This window comes from Salmo trutta, chromosome 15 (genome assembly GCF_901001165.1).
Source record: "Salmo trutta chromosome 15, fSalTru1.1, whole genome shotgun sequence".
In the NCBI taxonomy this organism is placed as follows: Eukaryota; Metazoa; Chordata; class Actinopteri; order Salmoniformes; family Salmonidae; genus Salmo; species Salmo trutta.
Window position 1 is genome coordinate 61,527,224 of NC_042971.1, and position 21,840 is coordinate 61,549,063.

At 43.3% G+C, this 21,840-nt stretch overlaps 1 protein-coding gene and 1 non-coding gene across 3 annotated transcripts; both read right to left on the minus strand.

Annotated features, from left to right (window-relative positions):
- Positions 1 to 52: 52 nt before the first annotated feature.
- Positions 53 to 20,800, minus strand: ccni (cyclin I). 2 transcript variants are annotated; one of them, XM_029692436.1, is made up of 8 exons: positions 20,559 to 20,800; positions 19,910 to 20,075; positions 16,695 to 16,829; positions 11,539 to 11,613; positions 11,054 to 11,194; positions 7,960 to 8,196; positions 7,161 to 7,484; positions 53 to 1,066 (listed from the first exon to the last, which is right to left on the minus strand). In XM_029692436.1, the coding sequence occupies exons 2-8, from the start codon at positions 20,030 to 20,032 to the stop codon at positions 878 to 880; spliced, it is 1,224 nt and encodes a 407-aa protein (XP_029548296.1). In that variant the 5' UTR covers positions 20,033 to 20,075; positions 20,559 to 20,800; the 3' UTR covers positions 53 to 877. The 2 variants fall into 2 exon arrangements, with proteins under 2 accessions (XP_029548296.1, XP_029548297.1); XM_029692437.1 differs by having other exon boundaries at positions 7,132 to 7,484.
- On the minus strand, positions 19,652 to 19,723 carry trnae-uuc (transfer RNA glutamic acid (anticodon UUC)). Its single transcript has one exon. It is a non-coding gene; the product is annotated as a tRNA-Glu (tRNA).
- Positions 20,801 to 21,840: the final 1,040 nt, after the last annotated feature.

Below are 21,840 nucleotides of genomic sequence, written 5' to 3' on the forward strand. Positions count from 1 at the left end.
TTCTGTAAAATGCTGTAGAAAACTTTTATATCGAGTAACAAATGACATAAGATTGTTAAACTTTTTTTCTTTATTGGTGCCACAAGGTGTACCAGCAGAGCATAGGCAGTTACCAGCACTCAAGAAAAAGACAGCTGCTTTTTGCAATAAATACAAAACATGTCATTTCTGAACAGTGAAGATAAGGTATTATGGTGGATTCATCTTCATCCCTCTTGTAACAAAAGCTGTTCATCTTAAAACAATAGACAAACTGGGTAAAAAACCAAAACATCTGTATCGTTTCACTGAGTAAAGTTAATGCTCCTTCATCAGTAATAGGATCCTGTTATCTTCTTTGCTTTTACTACAACACTGTGATGAGACAAATACATGAAGGTTGTGGACAGGGGATATTTAGATTAAGTTAAAAAATATATTATAAACAACAGTCAGTACTTCACACACAATCACTTATTTCCTACTTTGGCAGGTTAAAACAGTCATCTAGTATAAACACTTACATTCAAATCAAACTTTAAAGTGACATGTTTTGTGAAGGATTAAAGCAACATGCTGAGGAAAGAATGGAAAGAAAACAAATATATGTAACTTACAGAAGAGGTTAGGTTCAACGACAGAAATAACATGACATGACCTTAAATTAGTCAAGGAAAATCTCTTACACACAGAATCACTGGGAGAAAGTATATCAATACTTTTTTTTTTTAATCCTTTTATATTCAACAAATAGTTATGAAATAGCAGCTTTTTTTTCCCTTTCGTGCCTGGTATGGTGGGTTAATGCCCATGACTGCTGGAACACTGGGAACACTTGGACGCCTCTTCCTTGCAGATCAGATAAGATGACGAGAAGGTCTTGGTTTCTTTCTCTTCTCTATGTGACCCTGACTGGTTGGAGAGGGGGCAAGGGGGAATTGTTGCCGTCCTGCCTGACTAGCAGGACACTGCACCCCCCTAGAGGCCCCTCCCCCGTTACCACCGCTCCCTCCGGAGGGGCCCCGCTCTCGTCGCTGTAGAGCCGCTTGATACCGTCGTAGAATTCGTCGACCTCCATCTCCTCCACCTGAAAAATAATGATTATAACAACAATAATACGTTTAATTTGTATAGCGCTTTTTTATTGGCGTTCTCAAAAGCTACTTAGGCAAAAACATAATACAAATGTTACTGGACACACTTTCACATGGTTTTATTGGCCTCTGGCTGCAAGAAGGCAGGACTTCAGTTTGCATCGAATATCAATAGCTCAATCAAATTAGTCACATGACCGAATACAACAGGTGTAGAGTTTACAGTGAAATGCTTACGAGCCCATTCCCAACAACTGAGAGTTAAAGACAAATATTTGCACACCAAAAAAATAAGGAAATAGAACGACAATAAAAACAATAACGTGGCCATATACAAGGAGTACCAGTACAGAGTCAATAGGCAGGGGCAGTTGGGTAGGGGTAAAAGTGACTAGGCAATCAGGATATATAATAAACAGAGTAGCGGCAACGTATGTGATGTGTGAGTGGTGTCAATATGTATGTATGTATGTATGTATGTATGTACCTAGAGCCAGTGCAAAACAAACAAGATGAATAAATAATAAAGGGGGTCAATGTAAATAGTCCGGGTGGCCATTAGATTAATTGTTCAGCAGTCTTATGTCTTGGGGGGGTAGAAGCTGTTCAGGAGCCTTTTGGTCCCAGACTTGGCGCTCCGGTACCGCTTGCCATGCGGTAGCAGAGAGAACAGTCTGACTTGAGATTTTTAGGGCTTTCCTCTGACACCGCCTGGTATAGAGGTCATGGATGGCAGGAAGTTCGGCCCCAGTGATGTCCTGGGCCTTATGTACTATCCTCTGTAGCACCTTTCAGTTGGATGCTGAGCAGTTGCCATACCAAGCGGTGATGCAGCCAGTCGAGATGCTCTCAATGGTGCATTTGTGGAACTTTGAGGATCTGAGGACCCAAGCCAAATCTTTTCAGCCTCCTGAGGGGGAAGAGGCGTTGTCGTGCCCTCTTCACGACTGTGTGGGTGTGTGTGGACCATGCGAGATCCTTAGTGATGTGGACAAGCTCTCGACCCTCTCCACTATAACCCAGTCGATATGGATGGGAGCGCGTTTCCTGTAGTCCACAATAACCTCCTTGGTCTTGCCCACGTTGAGGGAGATGTTGTTGTCCTGGCACCACACTGCCAGATCTCACACCTCTCTATAGGTTGTCTCATCGTCGTCGCTGATTAGGCCTACCGACGTCGTGTCGTCGGCAAACTTAACGATTCAGAGTGTTTAATAGTCACATGTACAGGGTTACAGGTGTGATTGCAGGGTACAGTGAAAATCTTAGGCTTCACCATGCAGGACTAAATAAAATAATGACAATGGTCATATAGAACAATATACATAATAACAACTGTGATGAATAAATACATGTCCAGCTTCTCTGAGATGTAAAACAGCGAGAGGTATTTAAAGTTATTGACTGTCTCCACGGCGGCGGCCCTGTTGATTAGGATGGGGGCGTGTCCAGCCTGGTTCCTCCTGATGTCCACAATCAGCTCCTTTGTTTTGTTGAGAGAGAGGTTGTTTACCTGGCACCACGCCGTCAGAGGGCCTACCTCCTCTCTGTAGACCGTCTCGTTGTTGTTGGTAAATCAGGCCGACTACTGTTGTGTCGTCAGCGAACGTGATGATGGAGTTGGAACTGTGTGAATGACTTAGTGGCAAGAAAAAAGTATGTGAACCCTTTGGAAATACCTGGATTTCTGCATAAATTTGGTCATGAAAATTGATCTGATCTTCATCTAGGTCACAACAATAGACAAACAAAGTCTGCTTAAACTAATAACACCCAAACAATACGTTTTCATGTCTTTATTGAACACACCGTGTAAACATTCACATTGCAGGGTGGGAAAAGTATGTAAACCCTTGGATTTAATAACTGGTTGACCCTCCTTTGGCAGCAATAACCTCAACCAAATGTTTTCTGTAGATGCGGATCAGACCTGCACAACGGTCAGGAGGAATTTTGGACCATTCCTCTTTACAAAACTGTTTTAGTTCCACAATATTCTTGGGATGTCTGGTGTGAAATGCTCTCTAGAGGTCATGCCACAGCATCTCAATCAGGTTGAGGTCAGGACTGACTGGGCCACTCCAGAAGACGTATTTTCTTCTGTTGAAGCCATAATGTTGTTGATTTACTTCTGTGTTTTGGGTCGTTGTCCTGTTGCATCACCCAACTTCTGTTGACCTTCAATTGGCGGACAGATACATTACATTACATTCTGCTGCAAAATGTCTTGATCAACTTGGAAATTCCTTTATCCGCCAATGATAGCAAGCTGTTCAGGCCCTGAGGCAGCAAAGCAGCCCCAAACCATGATTCTCCCATTTTTTACATTTACATTTTAGTAATTTAGCAGACACTCTTATCCAGAGCGACTTACAGTAGAGTGCATACATTTTATAACATTTTTAAATACTCCCTCCACCATAGTTTACAGTTGGGATGAGGTTTTGATGTTGGTGTGCTGTGTCTTCTTTTCTCCACACATAGTGTTGTGTGTTCCTTCCAAACAACTCAACTTTAGTTTCATCTATCCACAGAATATTTTGCCAGTAGCGCTGTGGAACATCCAGGTGCACTTTTGCAAACCTCAGACGTGCAGTAACATTTTTTGGGGACTGCAGTGGCTTCTTCCGTGGTGTCCTCCCATGAACACCATTCTTGTTTAGTGTTTTACGTATCGTAGACTCGTCAACAGAGATATTAGCATGTTCCAAAGATTTCTTTGTCTTTAGCTGTCACTCTAGGATTCTTCTTAACCTCATTGAGCATTTTGCGCTGTGCTCTTGCAGTCATCTTTGCAGGACGGCCACTCCTAGGGAGAGCTGCAACAGTGCTGAACTTTCTCCAATCATAGGCAACTTGTCTTACCGTAGACTGATGAACATCAAGGATTTTAGAGATACTTTTGTAACCCTTTCCAGCTTTATGCAAGTCAACAATTCTTAATCTTAGTTCTTCTGAGACCTATTTTGTTTGAGGCGTGGTTCACATCAGGCAATGCTTCTTGTGAATAGCAAACTCAAATTTTGTGATTTTTTTATAGGGCAGGGCAGCTCTAACCAAAATCTTCAATCTCGTCTCATTGATTGGACTCCAGGTTAGTTGACTCCTGACTCCAATTATCTTTTGGAGAAGTCATTAGCCTAGGGGTTCACATACTTTTTCAACCTGCACTGTGAATGTTTAAATGATGTATTCAATATAGACATGAAAAATACAATACTTTGTGTGTTATTAGTTTAAGCACACTGTGTTTGTCTATTGTGACAGATGAAGATCAGATCACATTTTATGACTAATTTATGCAGAAATTCAGGTAATTCCAAAGGGTTCACATACTTTTTCTTGCCACTGTACATATGTCCTCAGTGGAGAGTGTGTGTAGCCCACATTGTCATTGGGTGCTTTCCGCCGCAGCTCAGGGTCATTGTCCTCGAAACTTGAGAAAAGGGTATTTAGCTCTTCCGGTAGGGTGGCGTTGGTGACCGCGATGTGGCTGGCTTTATTTTTGTAATCCGTGATCGTTAGGAGCCCCTGCCACATACGCCTTGTGTACAACCCGCTGAATTGCTCCTCCACTCTGTGCCTATACTTGTGTTTAGCCATCTTTACCAATCTGCCTTAGTCATATTTGTACTGTTTCACCAAACTATTTTCCAGGTCACTTTGCCCTGTTTATCAGCAGCATCTCTTTCAGTTTTCCTCCAAGGCAGCTATCAATGGGGCAGCAGCGTAGCCTAGTGGTTAGAGTGTTGGACTAGTAAAAAAGTAAAAAGGTGACAAAGTATTCCAAGTCAGTGAAGCAGAAGTTCGCAAGTTCCTGTACGTTTCCCCCATCGCACCATGTGTTGTTGGTTCTAAAGCAGAGCCCACCACCCTTGCCAGAGAGCCCGCTTCCTGTCTGCTAAAAAAACCTTAAAACCCGCTGGTTGTATATAATCCGTTTAAATGTCGGAGGAAAGCAAAGTCTCAGAAAAACAGAGTATGTTGCAGGATCTGATGTCCATCTGGAAGGAGATCCTCGCTCTGAGTTGGACAAGTTTGTTCATTAATGATTAAACACTGGCGAGTAGTATGCTCGGTAATGGAGGATGGGCCGCCCTGCGTCTCAAAAAGACCCCTCCACGTCTGCCTCTCCGTTGGCATCTTTGTTTCATACTCTCTGGTAGGACTCCCAAGCAGCTCGGCGCCTCGCCGAAGAAGCTAGTCCATTGTTTTACCGTCTCAGGGAATTCGGGGAGGTCAGGTGGACGGTGAGTACCCAGCAATTCGCATTCCAATAGTTCTACCCGGGTGTATAATAATGCATGAAAAAAAAAGTGTTTTGTTGAAACCTGTAATGTTTAAATCTGCAAAGTTCAAGGCGAGGCGCCCTCTGTCGGTGCCATCTTAGCCAGGATGGTGTTGGAGTCATGCACAGCAATGCAGTCGTGGGTGAACAGGGAGTGCAGGAGTGGACTGAGCACGCACCCCTGAGGGGCTCCCGTGTTGAGGGTCAGCGTGGCGGATGGATTGTTGCCTACCCTCATCACCTGGCCGCCGGTCAGGATGCCCAGGATCCAGTTGCAGAGGTAGGTGTTCAGTCCCAGGGTTCTTAACTTAGGTGATGAGCTTGGAGGGCACTATGGTGTTGAACACTGAGCTGTAGTCATTGAACAGCATTCTCGCGTAGGCATTCCTTTCATCCAGGTGGGAAAGTAAAGTGTCGAGTGCAATAGAGAATGCGTCATCTGTGGATCTGTTGGGGCGGTATGCGAATTGGAGTAAGTCTAAGGTTTCTGGGATGATGGTGTTTATGTGAGCCATAACAGGCCTTTCAAAGCATTTTATGGCGGTAGTCAGACAAGTTACCTTGGTATTCTTAGGCACAGGGACTATGGTGGTTTGCTTGAAAAATGTAGGCATTACAGACTGGGTCAGAGAGGTTAAGCGCATGTTCAGAGTACACGTCCTGGTATTACTTCTGGCCTTGTGAATGTTAAACAGGTTAAAAGGTCTTGCTCACGTTGGCTACGGAGAGAGCGTAATCATACAGTCCTCCGGAACAGCTGGAGCTCTCACACAAGGTTCAGTGTTGCTTGCCTCGAAGTGAGCATAGAAGGCATTTCGCTCGTCTGGTAGGCCCACATCACTAGGCAGCTCTCGGCTGGGTTTCCCTTTGTAATCCGTAATAGTTTCCAAGCCTTGCCATATCCGACGAGCCTCAGAGCTGGTGTAGTAGGATTCCATCTTAGTCCTATATTGACCCTTTGAATGCTTGATGGTTCGTCAGAGGGCGTAGAGGGATTATTAAAAGCATCCAGAAAATTGTCCTGCTCCTTTGAAAGTAGCAGCTCTAGCCTTTAGCTCAATGCGGATGTTGCCTATAATCCATGGCTTCTGGTTGGGATATGTGCGTATGGTCACTGTGGGGACAACGTCGCCAATGCACTTATTAATGAAGCCGGTGACTGATGTGGTAAACTCCTGAATGGCATCGGATAAATCCCGGAACATATTCCAGTCTGTGCTAGCGAAACAGTCCTGTAGCTTAGCATCCGCTTCATCGGACCACTTGCGTATTGAGCACGTCACTGGTACATCCTGTTTGAGTTTTTGCTTGTAAGCGGGAATCAGGGGGATATAATTATAGTCCGATTTGCCAAATGGAGGGCGCGGGAGATCTTTGTCTGCGTCTCTGTGTGGAGTAAAGGTGTCTCTAGAGTTTTATCCCTCTCGTTGCAAAGGTGACGTGCTGGTAGAAATGAGGTAAAACCGATAGCAACAGTGCTGAACTTTCTCCATTTACAGGCAATTTGTCTTACCGTGGACTGATGAACATCAAATGCTTTTAGAGATACTTTTGTAACCCTTTCCAGTTTTATGCAAGGCAACAATTCTTAATGTTAGGTCTTCTAAAAATATTACACAAAAATAACACCATTGGTCAGGAGCCCGTAAAAAGGGCAGCCATTCCCTCCGGCGCCATTCTCGTCATACCATAAAAACAACATGCATTTAGAATCAAGGCAGGTAAAATAGCAATAGTAGGCTAAGTAGGTAGGTGTTAAAAATACTTTACTCCGGTTGATGGAGTAGCCAAGCTCTCACCTTGCGCTTGGCTGAGAGCTTGTGGCGCAGGTGGACTTGGTGGGGTTGGTGGCGGGGCATGGGCGGACCGTGGACCTGGAGCAGGGTGGTGGTGGTGGAGGAGGAGACCCAGGAGAGGCTTCGGTCCCTGGGGGCTGGGTCTGTGACTGGGGAGTGGAGCCTGGTGCTGGACTCTCCTTCCCCGTCGCAGGGGTCTGGGGCCAGACTGTGGATGTGGTGCAGGGGCTGGTAGATGTAGACAGTGTTGGGAGGCAGGGAAACTTCCTGTGTGGACAGGCGACGTGAAACCAGCTCTCGACAGCGGATGAGCTGAGAACTATCGATCTAGAGGGGGAGTGAAATGAGAATCTTGATTATAATGGTGTTATTGTGCGTAAAAATGCAGGTAGACTATATTATGAAACCAATGGACAGCAACAGTTCCCAGGGGCATCCTGATAATACCAGTGACTTTTGTTTAAACCATGGATTCGATACGTGGGAGGGACTACAACATCCATGTTATGTAAACATCCATATCTTTCTCTCCTGTATTTGTTATGATTTCATTGAACAGATGGTGAGAGAAAGAGACATGGGAGGTGAGTGTGATTGAACAGATGGTGAGAGAAACAGAGATGGGAGGTGAGTGTCAAATAGGCAGTAGGTCAGACTAGAATCCACGTCAACATTTATAAAATGTGTGCGCTTTAGGCAGAAGCCCTTACTGTCTAACCAGCCCCTATCCAAACATGCCATTATACTGTACTGCAGGTCTAACTGTGTTTTCCTGAGCAAGAGGACAGTGAGAGTTTAGTACCTGTGCTTTCCTGAGCAAGAGGACAGTGAGAGCCAGCCCGTCAGGGCAGATATTCTCCAGCTCCAGGGAGACGAGGGCCAGCGCCAGCATGGATCCCCGGGAGAGGGGCTGTAGCAGGGCGCTGTCGGCCAGGCAGTAGTGTAGCTGCTGGGTCAACACTGACAGGTGCTGCGACGGGTTACATCCCAGCAGACCCACCACGAACCGGGACTTGCAAGACAGCACCATGGCATGGAACTGAAGGGGAACAAATTCAAATGTATTTATATAGTCCTTCTTACATCAGCTGATATCTCAAAGTGCTGTACAGAAACCCAGCCTAAAACCCCAAACAGCAAGCAATGCAGGTGTAGAAGCACGGTGGCTAGGAAGTGTGTAAGAGAGTGGTACATACATAATAAACATACTCAAATCTATGCACTCAAGTTAACTGAGGGAGAACAGCAGATTATAGACATACTCAAATCTATGCACTCAAGTTAACTGAGGGAGAACAGCAGATTATAGACAGAGTGAGTTACAGTTGGAGACTTATATTTCCCTCACTAACTTTAAACATCAGCTATCTGAGCAGCTAACCGATCGCTGCAGCTGTACATAGTCCATCTGTAAATAGCCCATCCAATCTACCTACCTCATCCCCATATTGTTTTTATTTACTTTTCTGCTCTTTTGCACACCAGTATTTCTACTTGCACATCATCATCTGCACATCTATCACGCCAGTGTTAATCTGCTAAATTGTAATTACTCCGCTACTATGGCCTATTTATTGCCTACCTCCTCACGCCTTTTACACACACTGTATATACTTTCTATTGTTATTGACTGTACGCTTGTTTATCCCATGTGTAACTCTGTGTTGTTGTTTGTGTCACACTGTTTTGCTTTATCTTGGCCAGGTCGCAGATGTAAATGAGAACTTGTTCTCAACTGGCCTACCTGGTTTGAATGTGGTGGTGGAAGAACAGGACTCACGTCAACTATTTTTATGTTTTAAAGTGATTACCTACTAGGGTTGGGGCGGTATCCAGATTTTCAAACCTTCATACCGTTCCTGTACCATACGAGGGTATACGGTAATACCGGCAGTGAACACAAGGGGCGCTAGAATCTTGATCCAGGAGGGGATTGATTGTCAGATTCAGTGTTTAGTCACATGTACAGGGTTGCAGGTGTGATTGCAAAGTACAGTGAAAATCTTAGGCTTCGAGCTCCTCCATGCAGAACTAAGTGAAATAAAATAATGAGAAGGGTAATTTAAAAAAACTATAGAAAAAGCACTATAAAATGTGCCTTCTTCACCGGCGTGAAGTAACAGCCACATCTCAACATCAACTGTTCAGAGGAGACTGTGTGAATCAGGCCTTCATGGTCAAATTGCTGCAAAGAAACCACTACTAAAGGACACCAATAAGAAGAGACTTGCTTGGGCCAAGAAACACGAGCAATGGCCATTAGACCGGTGGAAATCTGTCCTTTGGTCTGATGAGTACAAATTTGAGATTTTTGGTTCCAACCGCCGTGTCTTTGTGAGACGCAGAGTAGGTGAACGGATGATCTCCACATGTGTGGTTCCCACCGTGAAGCATGGAGGTGGTGTGATGGAGCTTTGCTGGTGACACTGTCAGTGATTTATTTAGAATTCAAGGCACACTTAACCAGCATGGCTACCACAGCATTCTGCAGTGATACGCCATCCCATCTGGTTTGCGCTTAGTGGGACTATCCAGGCTGTTTAAGTGCTATTTGACCAAGAACGAGTGATGGAGTGCTGCATCAGATGACCTGGCCTCCACAATCACTCGACCTCAACCAAATTGAGATGGTTTGGGATGAGTTGGACCGCAGAGTGAAGGAAAAGCAGCCAACAAGTGCACAGCATATGTGGCAACTCCTTCAAGAGCATTGGAAAAGCATTCCAGGTGAAGCTGGTTAAGAAAATGCCAAGAGTGTGCAAAGCTGTCATCAAGGCAAAGGGGGGCTACTTTGAAGAATCTCAAATATATTTAGATTTGTTTAACACGTTTTGGTTACTACACGATTCCATATGTGTTATTTCATAGTTTTGATGTCTTCACTATTATTCTACAATGTAGAAAAGAGTAAAGGAAAACCCTTGAATGAGTAGGTGTGTCCAAACTTTTGACTGGTACTGCGTGTGTAATAATATATATATAAAATAAACCAGCACTTGACCCCCCCCCTTTCAGCTCTAACTCTACTGATAGCTACTTTGAGGAAAAATGTACTTCCTATGCCTTTGATGTGGTGGTCTCACCTAGCTATCTTAAGATGAATGCCCTAACTGTAAGTCGCTCTGGAAAAGAACGTCTGCTAAATGACTAAAATGTAAAAAGGCTGAGCTGTAGTCGAACGTAATCCTCACATATGCATTCATTTTGTCCAGGTGAGTATGCAGTGCAATAGTGTGAGGTACAATAGCGATTGCCTTGTCCGTGGATCTGTCGGGGCGGTAGACGAGTTGGAGAGGGTGGAGTGTGTCGGGGCGGTAGACGAGTTGGAGAGCGTGTGAAGTGTGTCGGGGTGGGAGGAGGCGATATGCTCTTCGACTAGCCTCTCAAAGCACTTCATGATGACAGAAGAGAGTGCTACTGGTTGGTAGTCATTCAGTTCAGTTACTTTATCTTTCTTGGATGCGGGGATGATAGTGGACATCATGAAGCAGGTGGGTTTATCGGCCTGAGCTAGGGAGAGATTGCTGTAACTAGGAAGCTTGGTCTTGCAAGCTAGCCACAAACCAAATGGAGCCCCTAACTGGATGTCATTCATTTGCCATATCTTAAAATAGTTCACTTATATTTATAAGCAGTGGTATAACACGCACCCCCAAAGTTTAGGGGGCCCGGTAATTACAAATCCTACCTTCGATATTTCAAAAATACTCCCTCTATACGGTATACCGCCCAAGCATATTAACTTTTACTCAACAACAAAATACAGGGCAGTATTCTGGTGGATCCAGTCATGGGCAGGACTGAGCCAGATCATCCACTGCAGGCTAGTTAGTGGTTCTAGTGGTGGTTCTGGCTAGGACAGAAGTATGAATGTGGTGACAGAATACAATACTCACAATGTGTAGAAATTCCAGCGGTGTTGCAGCGTGCAGGTCCCAGTTAAGTTTATCCAGAATGATCCTCTCCATTCTCAGTATCTCTGATGGGGAGCAGCCACATCTGCTGCTGCTGGCCAAGTCACGCAGCAACGGCACACGCTGTGCACACACAGACAGAGAGCGAGACAGAGAGAGAGACAGAAAAAAAAGAGAGACAAAGAGGACTTCTGGTTAGTTGGGTTCAAAACATTTTCTGCCAACTTGGTGTGTAGTTCTCTAGACTTCATCTAGCATTACAACTATTGGAGCTAATCTTCACAGTGAGCAACATTTCAGCATTTGGAAAATACATTTTTGTTGGGACGTTCATAGTTTCTTTTTAATACAGCTGCAAATCATATTGCCAAATGTTTGGATAACAAAGCTGAATAGAAAGAAACAAATAATGTGAATAGTGAGCACACTAAGGAAGGACTGATGGTGTGAGGCTAGGATGTATTCACCTCGTCTTCCTCGCTGGTTTTGGCAGCCAGGAAGTAACAGGCGATGGCGATGCAGCGGAGGTACTTTGGACGGGCCTGAGGAGAGAGAGAGAGAGAGAGAGAGAGAGAGAGAGAGACAGGGTCAGGAGGACTAAGTGACGTCACTAATACCCAGTGTCTAAACTCAGCACCCTGGGTTCTACCTACTCTACAAGGAAGGCAGCCCAGGTTAAAGACATTCTCCAGGACTACTACTCTGTAAGGAAGACAGCCCAGGTTAAAGACATTCTCCAGGACTACTACTCTGTAAGGAAGGCAGCCCAGGTTAAAGACATTCTCTAGTACTTTTGTATACCTTTTAGACAAAAGTGGTCCTCGAAAATTGCCTACTAGTCTTTGACTCACTCAAATGGCGAGGGGCTGAACCTCATTGGATGGAACTTCAATTACTAAGGGGCTGGCCCAAGTAAGGGAAAATATAAGAAACAAAAATGGGCCGCGAACGTCAACAGCGTCATGCGAATCAAATTAGAAAGAAAGTCTATTTTTCTTGCGTCTATGCAGAGCAACGCTGCTAAAACAAGCGAATAAATGGTGTGGGTCGTTTGTAGCAAAGGAATATGAGAAATTGTTATGATCTTCCCTATGTAGACTAGCTAAAGATCTAGTTTAAAATCTATTGGGCTGTAAGACAAGGTTTCAGTTAAATAGGCTATATATATATTTTAAAACAATTGCAGCCTACCAGTGTTGATTTCAATCGCATATAGCCTAGGCAGGCTGGAAAACTCAAGGACTCTAATTTCAAGAGAGAATACTGTTATGCAGAAAGAACGAGACTAGCTAAATTCTTTATTAACTGCTCAGGTGTATCTACAACCCTCCTCACGCTCGTGAGCTAACAAAACAACTAGTGCAGGCAGGTATGGTGGCTCCGGTAGGACAGAGTAAAAAGGAACATGCAACAATAATTCACAATGCCTACGAAAAGATGGCGCCACAGAACATGGTTGACGTTTTACATTCTCCCAACCAATTGTGCAATTTTGTTATTTTATTTGCGTTTTGTGTAACTTATTTTTTACATAATGTTGCTGCTACCGTCTCTTATGACCGAAAATAACTTCTGGACATCAGAACAGCGATTACTCACCGCGGACTGGAAAAAACTTTTTCCTTTAACGAGTCCGACGAGAAGGATATCCTGCTTTCACTGGAACAGGCCCAGATCCACGTATTTTGCGTGAAGAAAAGACACCGGAAAAGGGGAAGCAGATCGGGGATCCTTCTGAGAATCCGTAGGCGTAAACTCCCAATGCCTTCCATTCCACTTGCTAACGTGCAATCGTTAGAAAATAAAATTGATGACATACTATTAAGATTATCCTACCAACGGGACATTAAAAACTGTAACATATATGTTTCACCGAGACGTGGCTGAACGAAGAAACGTGACAATATAGAGCTGGCGGGATTTTCCATGCACCGGCCGAACAGAGACCTACCTCTGGTAAAACGAGGAGTGGGGGTACGTCACTGGGGCCAAGCTTCCTGCCATCTAGGACCTATATAATAGGCGGTGTCAGAGGAAAGCCCATAAAATTGTCAGAGACTCCAGTCACCCAAGTTATAGACTGTTTTCTCTGCTACCGCATGGCAAGAGGTACCGGAGCGCCGAGTCTAGGACCAAAAGGCTCCTCAACAGCTTCTACCCCCAAGCCATTAGACTGCTCTACAGTTCATAAAATCGCCACCGGACAATATACATTGACATTAAAAGTCTACACTTTAAAGTCTACACTTGTTGTATTCGGCGCATGTGGCACAAAGTTTGATTTGATTTACAAAGCGAACATAACAAATACAACTGTTTATATGGATTCTACTGACAATTAAATGTGGCATATGCTACACGTTAATTGACGCCCTCTACTCTTACTTGCACATTTTTACGCCTTTGACGGCGTCTGTCTGTGTGGATTTGGCTTAACCGTTCATCTCTCATTCCAGGATTTTGAGAATTACCACTTTAGTACAAAAGGGGGCCGTTGGGCCGATACGTAAGCGGGAAGGCCGTTGGGCCGATACGTAAGCTTATTAAATACCAGTGATACTATCAAGAGCAGTGTGCGGTTTCTTTCATCCTGTTTTAAGTACAAAAGGGGGCGCCAAAACCACACAAGCCCAGTGGCGTCATTTACCAGAATGCTAACAAAATTAGCACAAGTAATAGCTACTTTTCATGCAGGATACTAGCAAAATATGCTAATGAGTGCAAACAAAAAGAAACTAATTGCAAAGACAGGTAATCCAGCTCATAAAGGTATACATATAGGTAGGAGCTACTGAATGTCATTTCTGGTGCGTTTGGACATTTACAAGCGAATGTGAACGAGGGACATTGTGCATATTGAACAAAGTTGACGCATGCTTGTCTGAAAGAAGAACAGTACTGGCTCAGAAGCAGCATGTGTACATGCTGTGTCTGTGTGCAGTCTGAAGTCACTAGGGCAACAAGCCTGCCTGCTCAGCTCAGAGAAGATGGGGGAGGAGCAGAAGGCCCAAGAACAGAGTAGAGGAAAAAAAAACACAAAACAATCAAGATAGTAGTGGCAGCTGTACAGATAATTCATTTAAATAGCTTTGATTTCTCAAACACGGCAGAAAGGTAACACTATATGATGCCCCATTATTAATTCAGACACCTACTTAAATAACTAGCAACTTAAAAACTTAGGGTCGCGTAAACACAGAATTCTGTATTTTCCACGCAGGAAAAAAAGAAAACGCATAACAAATACACCACATGACCAAAAGCACGTGGACACCCCTTAAAATGAGTGGATTCGGCTATTTCAGCCACACCCGTGCTGACAGGAGTATAAAATCGAGCACACAGCCATGCGATCTCCATAGACAAACATTGGCAGTAGAATGGTACAGAAGAGTTCAGTGAGTTTCAACGTGGAAACGTTATAGGATAACACCTTTCCAACAAGTCAGTTCGTAAAATTTCTGCCCTGCTAGAGCTGCCCCGGCCAACTGTAAGTGCTATTATTGTGAAGTGGAAAAACATCTAGGAGCAACAACGGCTCAGCCGCGAAGTGGAAGGCCACACAAGCTCACACACAGAGCGGGACCACCGAGTGCTGAATCGCGTAAAAATCGTCTGGTTTTTGCTTGTAACACTCACTACCGTGTTCCAAATTGCCTCTGGAAGAAACGTCAGCTCAAGAACTGTTTGTCGAGAGCTTAATTAACTGGGTTTCCATGGCCGAGCAGCCACACACAAGACTAAGATCACCATGCGCAATGCCAAGCGTCGGCTCGAGTGGTGTAAAGCTCACCGCCATTGGACTCTGGACCAGTGGAAACGCGTTCTCTGGAGTGATGAATCACGCTTCCCTGTCTGACGGACGAATCTGGGTTTGGTGGATTCCAGGAGAACGCTACCTCCCCGAATGCATAGTGCCAACTATAAAGTTTGGTTGTGGAGGAATAATGGTGTGAGACTGTTTATCATGGTTCAGGCTAAGCCCCTTAGTTCCAGTGAAGGGAAATCTTAACACTACAGCGTACAATGATATTCTAGACGATTCTGTGCTTCCAACTTTGGGGCAACAGTTTGGGGAAGGCCCTTTCCTGTTTCAGCATGACAATGCCCCTGTCCACAAAGTGAGGTCCATAGGGAAATGGTTTGCTGAGAGTGATGTGGAAGAACTTGACTGGCCTGCACAGAACCCTGAGCTCAACCCCATCGAACACCTTTGGGATGAACTGGAATGCCGACTGCAAGCCAGGCCTAATAGCCCAACATCAGACCTCTAATGGCTGAATGGAAGCAAGTCCCCACACCGATGTTCCAACATCTAGTCGAAAGCCTTCCCAGAAGACTGGAGGCTGTTATAACAGCAAAGGGGGGGTACCAACTCCATATTAATGCCCGTGATTTTGGAATGAGATGTTTGATGAGCAAGTGTCAACATACACTACATGACCTAAAGTATAAATATCTTGCTGCATTTTGTAAACGCAGATCTAAAACTATTTTTATTGTAATTTCTGCTCGACATCAGACACACGTTTTGTGCTTCAGTTGCACTTCTCCACTCGGATGAGAATTCAGGAACGGGCATTCTATCTATTTCCTGTGATAAACATTAGAATGCAGCCAGCTACATTTCCTATGATAAACATTAGAAGGCAGCCAGCTACATTTCCTGTGATAAACATTAGAATGCAGCCAGCTACATTTCCTGTGATAAACATTAGAATGCAGCCAGCTACATTTCCTGTGATAAACATTAGAATGTAGCCAGCTACATTTCCTTTTTCATTGTAATGTCATTTACTTGTGCAGCTGCCAGCCAAATTGCGTTGCACTTCTGTTGTCATGTGATGAAAACAAATATATTTTCTGTTGAATGTTAATGTATTTTATGTGAAGGGAAACTATAGTTGAATGTCCCCTGATCACTCTATAGAAGAAGAAAAAAACATTGTTTTACAATATAAAACATGACCCCTGTCAATACACAGCTGGACTCACCTGCTCAAGTGACTGTCTCAACTGTTCTGGGGAACTACGGTAAGCTTCATAATGTAAAATAATGTGACAGGTGAAATTATGAAATTTGCTATCTGTTTTACCTCCTAACATATTGCACAAGTTGACTGTAGGTATTAACTTAAAAAGTATCTACAAATATTAAAATGTATTGGAAAACTTCAAATAAATAGTTTCAACGGTATTGACACACTGAAAAACCATCCTGTGGCGATTTCTAAATACCCAGGTATACCATATACCACCCAAGCCTTGCTCTTTATAAGGGAGCTAATACTAGGGGAAGTAAGATTAGTCTGATAGATAGATACAGGAAGAGACAGGAGAGCTGCTTCTGTCAACAGGCCTAAATAAATCACACACTGACACTTCCTGAGTGAACTCTAGAGTGTATGTTACTTCCTGAATTATCAGGTTTGATACGTTACAGATTAATATAATATATATATATTTTAAATCGAGCTGACTCATAAAACCGTCAAATCTTGTCCAAGAGTAGTCACAGATAAGAAATATACCCTAGCCTACACAGCTGGTAAGGTTAAAGATGCTGTTGACATTCTATGTAGATCTATAGCTGATAAGACTAAAGATTGTGTTGCCATCTTACCTTTATAGCACCTAAAAACCGGTCTAAAATGCTGATGGTTAGGGAGAGGGTCTCTGGATAGAGCTTGGTGTCACTGTGCAGGTCAATGAGCCAGCACACAGCCTCATCACGCTGGGCAGGGGAGATGTCTGTATCCTAGGGATAAATCACAGAGGGGTCAGTTAAAATGACAGGACACCTCACAGGTCAGTTACAGAGGAGACATAGCATGCGCATCAGTAAACAGTGAGTGAGTGACCCTTTCACATTCAGGGAAAATAAACTCAAAAGTTCCAATTAGGTTACAATATCAATGTCCAATGTATCAAAACCACTCACTTAAAAATCACTAACAAAAGTCTCAACCAAAACAACAAATCATAGACTTGATTAAAGTACAGAAAAAATATTTATTGAAGGAGAGCTTGAATGTCAATTAAAGAAACAAATACAGTCAACATTCCAACTAAAAGGTCGAGCTGTCCCTTGAAGACAAAGAATGACTTGAGGCAAACAGATCAACCAAACCAGTGAATAAGTAAAAGAGAAGGACCAACTGACTTTCTGAACTGGTCTGCTTACCTGTAACCTGACACTGGTCTAACCAGCACCCACTGGAAGCTTTTAGCCTCCTCAGACATAGGCTTGCGTACCAAATGACACACTATTCCCTATTTAGTGCACAACTTTTGACCAGAGCCCAAGTGCACTAGTGAATAGGATGCCATTTGGGATGCAAATCAAGCGTTGCTTTAAAGTGACCTGAACTCTAGCCTTGCCCTAAAGCCACTTCTCACCATCATGTTGCCTTGTTAAAGTGCCTCTTGACTCAAAGTGAAATTACTCAGTGAGCAAAACAACCAATGTACTAGGACCAAGTTATTGTCTTGACTTGAATTGACTGACTGGTTTACCCCTTCTACTGCACTCGGTTTTGGGACAGGTTGTGTCTGTTACTGCACTCTGTTTTGGGACAGGTAGTACATTTTACTGCACTCTGTTTTGGGACAGGGTACATTTTACTGCACTCTGTTTTGGGACAGGGTTACATTTTACTGCACTCTGTTTTGGGACAGGGTTACATTTTACTGCACTCTGTTTTGGGACAGGTAGTACATTTTACTGCACTCTGTTTTGGAACAGGTAGTACATTTTACTGCACTCTGTTTTGGGACAGGTAGTACATTTTACTGCACTCTGTTTTGGGACAGGTAGTACATTTTACTGCACTCTGTTTTGGGACAGCTTGTATCTGTTATTACACTGTTTTGGGACAGGGGGTACATTTTACTGCACTCTGTTTTGGGACAGGGAGTACATTTTACTGCACTCTGTTTTGGGACAGGGAGTACATTTTACTGCACTCTGTTTTGGGACAGGGTGTACATTTTACTGCACTCTTTTGGGACGGAGTACATTTTACTGCACTCTTTTGGGACAGGGTGTACATTTTACTGCACTCTTTTGGGACAGGGTGTACATTTTACTGCACTCTGTTTTGGGACAGGGAGTACATTTTACTGCACTCTGTTTTGGGACAGGGAGTACATTTTACTGCACTCTGTTTTGGGACAGGGAGTACATTTTACTGCACTCTGTTTTGGGACAGGGAGTACATTTTACTGCACTCTGTTTTGGGACAGGGAGTACATTTTACTGCACTCTGTTTTGGGACAGGGGATACATTTTACTGCACTCTGTTTTGGGACAGGGAGTACATTTTACTGCACTCTGTTTTGGGACAGGTAGTACATTTTACTGCACTCTGTTTTGGGACAGCTTGTATCTGTTATTACACTGTTTTGGGACAGGGGGTACATTTTACTGCACTCTGTTTTGGGACAGGGGGTACATTTTACTGCACTCTCTTTTGGGATAGGGGGTACATTTTACTGCACTCTGTTTTGGGACAGGGGATACATTTTACTGCACTCTGTTTTGGGACAGGGGATACATTTTACTGCACTCTGTTTTGGGACAGGGTGTACATTTTACTGCACTCTGTTTTGGGACAGGGTGTACATTTTACTGCACTCTGTTTTGGGACAGGGGGAACATTTTACTGCACTCTGTTTTGGGACAGGGGGAACATTTTACTGCACTCTGTTTTGGGACAGGGAGTACATTTAACTGCACTCTGTTTTGGGACAGGGAGTACATTTTACTGCACTCTGTTTTGGGACAGGGGGAACATTTTACTGCACTCTGTTTTGGGACAGGGGGAACATTTTACTGCACTCTGTTTTGGGACAGGGAGTACATTTTACTGCACTCTGTTTTGGGACAGGGAGTACATTTTACTACACTCTGTTTTGGGACAGGGATACATTTTACTGCACTCTGTTTTGGGACATGTGTCTGTTACTGTGTACTCCTGTTAAGTTTTAATTTCCACAGATCATTTGTAGAGATAAGATGGTGAAGGTCAGAGCCTTATACATTACAGTTGGATAAGGCTCAATATCAGGCTCTGTAGAGGCACTGGCAGTAATAGCAACATGTTGATGACCACACTGTGTACATGTGTACTTTTAGGCAAATCAGATAGATAGAAGTGTGCTGCAGTGAGTCAGCTGGAAAGAGCCTCAGATTAACAGGCAGGCAGGCATCCTTTTTGAAATCTTGTTAACACTTTCAGCAGGTTTCTGTTGCTAGCCAATGATCAGGGTTAGGACTGTTCATTGGACTAGTGAGTAGGATGTAAGTGAGCTTGAACCTCTTAGCCACAGCAGGTGCTTCATTTTTAAAAATTTAACTAGGCAAGTCGCTTAAGAATAAATTATTATTTACAATGACGGCCTACCCCGGCCAAAACCTAACCCGGACCACGCTGAACCAATTGTGCGCCGCCCTATAGGACTACCAATCACAGCCCATTGTGATACAGCATGGAATTGAACCAGGGTCTGTAGTGACACCTCTAGCACTGAGATGCAGTGCCTTAGACCGCTGCGCTACTCGGGAGCCCAATATGTGAGTTCCCATACCAGGAGTTGAACCCAGGCCCCCTGGGTGAAAACCAGAAATCCTAACCGCTAGACCATATGGGAACCTTCAGTCAACGCCCCGTTGCACTCACAAATGAAAGCAAATGGGTCCTACTCATAACAGTGACCTTAGGTGATACACACATCTGTACCAAGGAAATAACCTAAGAAAGATACCACCTCAAAACAAAGTTTTGCATTCTCTTTCATATGGACAACAGCACAGTGTTTTTGTGTTGTGGGATTCACCTGAACGCCGGTATAGGTCTTTTTGGGCACGTACGCCTTCCACATCAGGGCTTCCCTAGAGGCGGCCTTTTCCAGAAGAAAAAACAGCCTCTGGCTTTCCAAGGGTTCGGCAAACTTCCTCATTGCGACCCCTGGATACGCCTCCCTCCCCACTGGATACAGCTACCTGTAAAGGCCAGAGAAAACACATAGAAGATAACTTGTGTTTTACAACATGTTTATGAATTGTAGTTAGACCCCAGTTATAAGGTGATACCAAACAATCACTTCCTTACGAATACTAGTGTCCGTAAACCAGGTTTACGGACACTAGTCCCCAACAAATACGCTCATTCATTTTCCCAACTAGCGAAACTCTTGTCTGTAGTAACAACCGCGATGAGGCATTCTCTCATATCGAGACGATTCAGGCTAATATTACCGTTACCGTGAATAACAAACTAGCGAGTTACGGTAACATTAGTAAGCCATCTAGTTGACGTAACAGCTAGCTAGCTAGCTAGCTACCGAAATAGCGAGAACAGAAACAAACACTAACCGTTGGTAAACGTTAGCTAGCTAATAATATTATCCAAGATAACTTAATGTATTTATAAAAAAAACGATATGGCTAGAAAGCTATACTTCATGCTAGCTAGCGTTAGCTTACCTTCCCTGCAAAGCTGTGGGAATCACAGTTTGACTTGGAAATCATCCGGTCCATTAAACTGAGGTAAAACAAAGAGGTAAATCGGGTCTTAAATTATTCCATCTTCGATTTCATGTTGTGTTTTATTTTGGGGATAAATAGGGGTCTTCCAAATGAAATGTATATGAAAATGTTACGGAATAGACAGATATGTCTACTTCCGAGTAGGAGACTCTTGGGAGAGAGAGAAATCGATCCGCATACGTGCGTCACGTAGCTGGTCCCGAAAATGAATATTGTACCAATATTTTTGGATAAATGTTATATATTTATTATTGTAAATAAAAAAAAATACAATTGTTGTTTTCGGGTTTATCATGATAGATTTGAGCTATGACATTACATTTGTTTTCAATTGTATTCGATGTTTGGTAGGCCTATTTTCTATTGCGAATGAATCCTACTACAATATGATGTTATGTAATACGTTTCAGACGTTTTCTTTTCGCTTTGCCAACCACGTCAGAATAGGAAACAGATTTGTATAAATAAACAACTATTTGTGATAATACTGTACATAGGGGACATAAATTCAAATAAAACAGAGAGGCCACATACTTACACCTTGTTCCTTGACAGTAATAAACCTGGAAAATGATTTACTGCCAATACTTCACCCCTAAATGTGTGTATACATCTTTTCTTTGAATAATTGAATTTGCTTTATAAAATCACCTCAGTGCTTGGGGTTTTGTGTGATGTGCAGGAACAGTAATACAGTATCATGACTATAACAGTATTATCATAAAATCCCCTAGTCATCCCTGAACCAATTTATTTAACCTTTATTTAAACTAGGCAAGTCAGTTATTAAGAACAAATTCCCAAATATTCTGCAGACAGTTGGTTGGACCAGAAAAAAAAGAAGGGGGGAAAAAAAGGTAGTTTTATGTTTAAATGCCCTACATGCAATCCGAGCTAATTATTTCTAACCAATCGTGAGTAAAAGGGTTTGTCCAGGCATCCAATAGAAACAAAATAAAATGGTGCGGACTATTTGAACGGAAATAAAGAAGAAAGATGATTGGCTTGTGGAAGTGTCACTATCGAGCTGGTGTAAGGAAAAACAACACTCCTTACAAAATCCATTGTAATCTATAAGTAAAAGTTTAATCACGTTACTTATTACAACATTAAATTTGTCCTAGCACTACCAACTCTTTATTAATAAGTACTAAATAGTAGTAAACTACAAAAAGGAGGCAGACTTTCCTCGAAAAGTCAATACAAGGTGGACAGCTAC

What these genes read in the sequence shown, in the direction of transcription:
- ccni (XM_029692436.1), bottom strand. Translation starts at nt 20,032, where the DNA reads ATGAGGAAGTTTGCCGAACCCTTGGAAAGCCAGAGGCTGTTTTTTCTT. An exon ending in GGTTTTTAGGTGCTATAAAG is followed by an intron (nt 11,614 to 16,694) that starts GTAAGATGGCAA and finishes CTCTCTCCTCAG; the next exon opens with GCCCGTCCAAAGTACCTCCG. An exon ending in CGCTGGAATTTCTACACATT is followed by an intron (nt 8,197 to 11,053) that starts GTGAGTATTGTA and finishes GTTCCCCTTCAG; the next exon opens with TTCCATGCCATGGTGCTGTC.